At 35.3% G+C, this 6822-nt stretch overlaps 1 protein-coding gene across 1 annotated transcript; it reads left to right on the plus strand.

Moving 5' to 3' along the window:
- The first annotated feature begins 843 nt into the window (after positions 1-843).
- LOC579293 (histone H3, embryonic) lies at positions 844-6160 on the plus strand. Its single transcript, XM_030975433.1, has 2 exons — positions 844-1178; positions 2858-6160. Exons 1-2 carry the CDS (start codon positions 1046-1048, stop codon positions 3133-3135), a joined length of 411 nt encoding a protein of 136 aa, XP_030831293.1. The 5' UTR covers positions 844-1045; the 3' UTR covers positions 3136-6160.
- The last annotated feature ends 662 nt before the right edge of the window (positions 6161-6822 follow it).

The raw sequence follows: 6822 nt of genomic DNA on the forward strand, positions 1-6822 counted from the left end.
AAACAAATGTTGTTCTTGTCAACCTTAAAGCTTACACAAGGCTTGCTCGACATAGCATCAAGTAATGTGTACAGACTGGATTCCAAGTATTGTAGTTAATTAATGACATGTTAATGGATAACTTGTCACTAGACACTAGGTCCCCACACTATGAACATTACGGACAATGAAAGCGGACAAAACATACAGTTCCTCATGTAGACAAAGGAACATCCCTTCACTGCTATTATGTAAAAATGTGTAGAACAGGTGAATATGCCTGTGACACCTGTTCTATACATTTTTACATAATAGCAGTGAAGGGATGTTCCTTTGTCTACATGAGGAACTGTATATTTTGTCCGCTTTCATTGTCCGTCTTATTCATAGTGCCAGGAGAGAAATATTCATGAATTGGAATATATTTAATAGAACATCGTTTTATTTGCCTGCTATACACACCGTCGTATGTATGAAGGGAATACTTTGCATATAGTATTTGTTGTGATTTCTGGCATGCTTCTGGTATGCTGTTGAGTCTTCAAGAGAATCTTTTGTTCAAGAAGTATGCATGTCCTTAGTTGTACGGGTCTATTGTGATTTGTCACTACTGCAGGTTTGGGGAAAATAACACATAAATACATCTACATCTACTTGAATACATGGGAATTTACGTCGTCCAAAATAACACGTCTGTCCCATTATGAAAAAGAGATCTTTACAATGACATGAGGAATGTTAAACATGCTTTATAATATTTAAGTACATAACTTATATCGTGAATGATAGGAAGGGTTTTAAGAAAGCGTCGTCCAATCAAATCTCAGTATGTCACGTTTCAATCTAAAGCCAATCAAACCCAATATTACTTGTTTTTGCTCACTGAGTGTGCTGTCCGCTGCAGATACCCCCGCCATAACTCTCTTTTACTACCCAGTGCAAACTTGCTAAACTTGCATCTGTTCTCCCTCATACACCTCTTCCAAGAAAGTTATTTCCCCCAAACGTATTGGTTTGATTTTTACCTCAAGCGAATATTCGACGATTGTTGCCGTGTGTTTGGAAGATGGCACGTACAAAGCAGACGGCTCGCAAGTCAACGGGCGGGAAAGCTCCAAGGAAACAGCTTGCTACTAAAGCTGCTAGAAAGAGCGCCCCAGCTACAGGAGGAGTCAAGAAGCCTCATCGATTTAGACCAGGTCAGAATTTATTCTGAATTGGAAAATTGTTTTGCATATAATGTCAGTTCATTAATTTTAAGATCATATGGCGTAGGCCTCAACTGGAGCGGTTCTAGACTGCATGAATAATATAAAAAGTTCTGCAATTCAAGTTTGAGCGTTGATATCTCTCATGTTACTATCATCAGTGGCGTAGACAGGTTCGTACACCTGGGGGGGGATGACTGAGGGGCGGACCTAGCTTTTTGCTAAGGGGGGGGGGTTGACCAAAATAATGACGATGCGGAGCATCGTCAACGAGCCGCGAAGCGGCGAGCCGATTTTTTTTGGGGTGTTTATTTGAACCCCGTAAGTGATGTTTTCCTGGCATCTATTAACACAATGGAGACCATAAAAAGCAGTGCATGATAACGTCTTTTTAAATCAAGTAACAGTTAAATACACAGTTATATCCAGAGTTATCATGTGTTTGGTTAAGTTACCAGATGAGTTGAATATCTTCTCAAAATATTTGCACTTGAAAGGGTTTCTCTCCAGCGTGCGTTCTTTTTTCTTTCTTTTTTTCTTTTGTTTTTCTTCTTTTTTCCCCTTTTTTGTTTGTTTGTTTTTTGGGCCGCACAAGGGGGGGGGGGTTTAAACCCCCTAACCCCACCCCCCCCCCCCCCCCCGTAGATCCGCGCCTGTTTAATCTTGTGGTTATCTTGTGGTTTCCAAACCACAAGATAACCACAAAATACTTGTAAGATTTTCTTTTTTTTTACCGTCTGAATTGGCTTTCACCGTGTGAATGCGGCTAATAACAATAAACACAATTACAATAATGATGAGGATTATTATTATCATCATCATAATTATTATTATTATTAATATTATAATTGTTATCATTATTATCACTACTATTATTATCATCATTATGACTTATTAAGTAAGCAAATATCATTCCCCAAAACCTGGGGGGGATGATTGTACATGCCATCCCCCCCCCCCACCTTGTGAGGTGGGGGGGATGCATCCCCCTCATCCCCCCCCCCCCCCGTTGTCTACGCCCCTGACTATCATCACATACTTGACGTTTGTTATTGAAGAGCCTTTGTTCCACTTTTACAATGATGTCCCATTCGTAATGATTATGTAAAAATTATGTTACACACAAGGTTTAATTGTCTAAACTTTCTGAATGATCTGTAAACAGGAATGGACTTATATAAATCTATTAACATGTTCAATTGATGGTTAAGATAATTCACGTAATATGCTATCACTGGTTAGAATTCACTTTTCTGACATACCCAATGCAACTGGGATGAAATGTGACAAACTGTCCCAGTTCATCCTCAATAGGAGAAGAAACCACTAGACGTGAATTAAAGTGTTTTTTCTGTGTGTACTATATTATGTGCTTACTATATAAGTCTATTCTGAAAAAGTGTGAAATATTCGACCTAATTAAAGGGCTTCTATACTTCTGCAATCTTTCTCATCTTTGGCTCTGAATTAATGCTTCACCTAATTTTAAACATCGCTTGATGATCGCTTGATGATCGCTAGATATTGCTACAATAATGCATCAGCGAAAGATCAATGTACATGTATCAGCGAAACATCAATGTATTGTAGAAAAGATTAATGTCACAACAAGTCATACGAAGAATCTGAGAAAGTGGTCAATATAAGAGCATGAATAATTTTTCTTGCAGGAACCGTTGCTTTGCGTGAGATCCGTCGCTATCAGAAGAGTACGGAGCTGCTTATCCGCAAGCTTCCATTCCAGAGACTCATTCGTGAGATAGCTCAGGACTTCAAGACTGAACTCCGTTTCCAGAGTTCTGCTGTTCTTGCTCTTCAGGAGGCCAGCGAAGCCTACTTGGTCGGTCTCTTCGAGGACACCAACCTGTGCGCCATCCATGCCAAGCGTGTCACCATCATGCCCAAGGACATCCAGTTAGCCCGTCGCATCCGTGGAGAGAGAGCGTAGCCATGCCTTGAAGGATTATGACTTTGTGGAAAAATTGTTAGTTATACTGATGCAAACCTTTTGTAATGATGTATGTTAGAGTCTACAGTTTCGTATCGATTTCTATAGTTTCAATGTAATGTCTTTTGTGTGAACGTAAGTTGACATCATGGCAATCATTCTTTTTAAGGTTTGTTGGGTTTTGTTGTTGGTTGGATTGAAAGTGAAACATTTTGATGCGTATTGATTTAAATAATTAAAGTAGAGCTATAGTCCTTTATTAATATGTTCAAAAGTAGGCTTGTTCAGAAATTGAAGCCTTAGTGGGTGGGGTCAATATCTAAGGCGGGATCAGAAGCGACCCATCATCACGAAATGTTGCACTCGGCTTGGAAAATCCCAAAACGAGACCGTTTTCCAGTTTCCTCAGAAACGGACCATTTCATAAATTGTGGTTGGTAAAATAAAATAGTATTCGTCGCATTACATTCTTTTTGATAATGGGTGAACAAAAGCTAAACATATTGCACGAAATAAGTCATTGACTATCCATAATCACAGACGTATTAACATTCCTCGGGGTCGTGGATAATGCATATTGTCAGTAATTGATTGTAATCATACTTGAACTTTCGTATATAATGATCAAGAATACTGCATACTCTTATTGTTTAACATATTCATAGAGTTTCTAAACAGTCATTCTCAAAGGTTTAAGACTACCCTATATAACAAAATTGAAACAACAAAACGGACAAGTAAATAAAAGCATCTTATTAGTTGCTAAAACGCAAGAAGAGAGTGCTTACACTTTCGACGAAATTTGAGTGGTAAAGTCAAATTACCCCTAAACAATAGCAAAAGAATTTATATTACTGCAATTCACTTGAAAACAATGAAAATGATGGACATATTTTAAAATCAATGTAAAGAATACAATTTGCATCATGTTTGAATTTGCTTCAACAATGAACAAATTAAAAGTTATATTTTCATTATGATATGGAAATAAACGATTTGAATTAATGGAGTGTTCAATCCGACGTGTTCAAGGTATAGGTCAGTTGTTTTATGAAAAATGCTTCTTCGTGTGTCCTACTTATTAAGTAGGGGAGGAGGTTCATTAGCATAAACAATTCAGTATAGTGTTTAATATTTGTATAAGATATGCAACTAAATTTCCACTAGAAAGATATAAAAATTGTTTTATTTATCACAATTGACCATGTAACCACTTCCGTGAATTGAAATGCAAAAGTTAATATCAAAATATCGATTTTCATATAGTTATGATTGAAAATATTTATAATGTTAATCAGCACGATATTCTACTTTATTCGCTAACGTTGAAAACAGTTAATGAATATCACACTATTGTAAAAGGAGGCTTGGGTGCAATTTTGGACGAAAATATGATTTAAAAAAAAAAAAATCTTTATGGCTGAGGCTAATTTGTGTCACATGTAAAATGTATTGGTTATAACGGTCTTATAATGTACTACCGGTAATCATTTTCATTGACAGTGCCAACATTACTTGTGACACTTGAATTTATTATATCTGGTTATTAGATGGCAAAGTATGATTAAAAAATATGAACTTTTATATATTTCTGTTTATAAACTTATTTGCATATTCCACCTTGTTTACCGACCTTGCAAACATCGGATCATTTAGTTCAAATGGGTTATTTGTTTCCAAATTAAGATGAACATATGACTTTTGATTTCCGTGTATTGTTGTAGATTATTCGCACATTATGCACATTATGTTCATTACATTAATTTGGAAACGTGTCTATATTTGCACTGACCTTGAAAACATCGAGATTGAGTACAATTTAAAGGGGAAATATGAATTTCAATTATAATGGATGTTTATTTTGCATTGTAATAATTGTTTCCATCGTGTTAGATGACATTAAGAGCATTATTTAGGGCACATAAGTTTCAGTTGGATACTTAGATGCACATTATGAAAATAATTAATTCCCTTTCATGGTCGATATTAATTTGCATACCATGCAGATTACATTCATTGTCATCTAATGTAAAAAGCATATCAATTTAAGCACGAAACCACATAAAGTTGGTACTTAAAGGCCGACTTTTTATAGATATATATATTTTTTTTTTCTTCATAATATGGTTATAGATAATTTTCATATTCAGCAAATTTAACTGCATGTACTTTCCAAAATTTACATCTTCCAAAACTTGTAATATGTCGTTTTAGAGGACTAATCCGCAGAGCACTGTAATGAAATGAATTTGTTTTTAATTATTATTATTTTGGGGCTAATCCACAAAACTCTACAGTTTTAAAAACTGCATTGCGCATAAGAGTCTTGCTATCCCAATGCTTGAGCTGATTTTACATTCAGACTGCCAGAGTAGGCCTAAGTACTATGTTGCATTGCAGATGGAATGTTATACAAAACCTGCCTTTAACAAGTAAATTTCATTCTATGGGAACACAGCACTACTCTGCTGATACGGAACACTTTAAATTACATGTCATTTAATAATTCAATTAGATAAAATAATGCAGGCCAAGACACATGAGTACCAACAAATTTCCAGGTGGTCTTAATTCTTAAACATGTGCAAATGATTGTAATTATTAGTTAACTCCAATGCAATGCATGAAAGTGTTCCTTCATATTATTTATTGGCTTTTACAAGAAATAGAGAGAATAGCTACGGGGAGTGGATTGGATTTACTACATAATCATAAACATAAAATTGTATTCGATAAAAGTAGAAATGCATATCACTATAGGGGAAAATATTATGCTTAAATAAATTTAGATTTCTGAGCTGACTTGAATAAATGTGTTTTCCAAAGGCTCTTGAAAATGTATAGATTGAGACGGTTTCGAGGAAGACTATAGTAGCAATACTGTAGGAGCCAGGATTAGGAAACTTTGAAAAGAACCTTTTTTGTTAGTCTGTTAATGTGTGCGTATTGGAATTGTATTGTATACCGCTTAATGTTTTGTCTATAGATATTTTGGTAACCAATAAAGTTGTTCAATGATAATATACATACGGGACGTCTTGTCATAATTATCTTGGTTGTCGTGTATTACATTTAAAGAAACCTACCAAATCCATGGTCCGTGCCATACGATATTTATTTCAACACGGAGATACTTGCTTCAGCTACTGGCTGTTCTCCTGCAAGTCCGTGCATAAATAAACACATACAATATAAACAAAATCAGCAAAATTTATAAAATAACAAATATACAGAAAGAGGCCAAATTGTAAGACTAGGACATATGAAAATCTAAAAACAAATATGAATCTTACAAAGAATGATTGAACCAAGATTGAGTATATAGGCACTACTTGCACATTAGATTGCATAGATTGCACATATAAGACGTTCAAACAGTATACAAGATGCAAACATGACTGGGTGAGAACGAAAGATAGAGGGGTAAGAGAGAAAGAGGAGATTTTAAAAAAGGATATTTTTCGTAATAGGCCAGTTTCGTAATGTAACCTAATTTAATGCATACGTCTTTGTGAAGTGCCTCAATACAAATTATTTCATTCACCTGATAAGAATAATAGTATTTCAATAGTCATAATGCAACTGCATATATTAAGTGTTGCTAGGTAGGTCAAGCCATAACGTTTGTCCAACCTGGCAACAACTAATGTATGCAGTTTGGATTCTGTCTATTGAAATACTATTATT

The sequence above is a fragment of the Strongylocentrotus purpuratus genome, unplaced genomic scaffold (assembly GCF_000002235.5).
Source record: "Strongylocentrotus purpuratus isolate Spur 01 unplaced genomic scaffold, Spur_5.0 spur5_scaffold_8, whole genome shotgun sequence".
Lineage (NCBI taxonomy): Eukaryota > Metazoa > Echinodermata > Echinoidea > Camarodonta > Strongylocentrotidae > Strongylocentrotus > Strongylocentrotus purpuratus.

Coding starts and splice junctions, on each gene's coding strand:
- LOC579293 (XM_030975433.1), top strand. CDS start 1,046: ATGGCACGTACAAAGCAGACGGCTCGCAAGTCAACGGGCGGGAAAGCT. Junction 1,179..2,857: donor GCCTCATCGATTTAGACCAG/GTCAGAATTTAT, acceptor TTTTTCTTGCAG/GAACCGTTGCTTTGCGTGAG.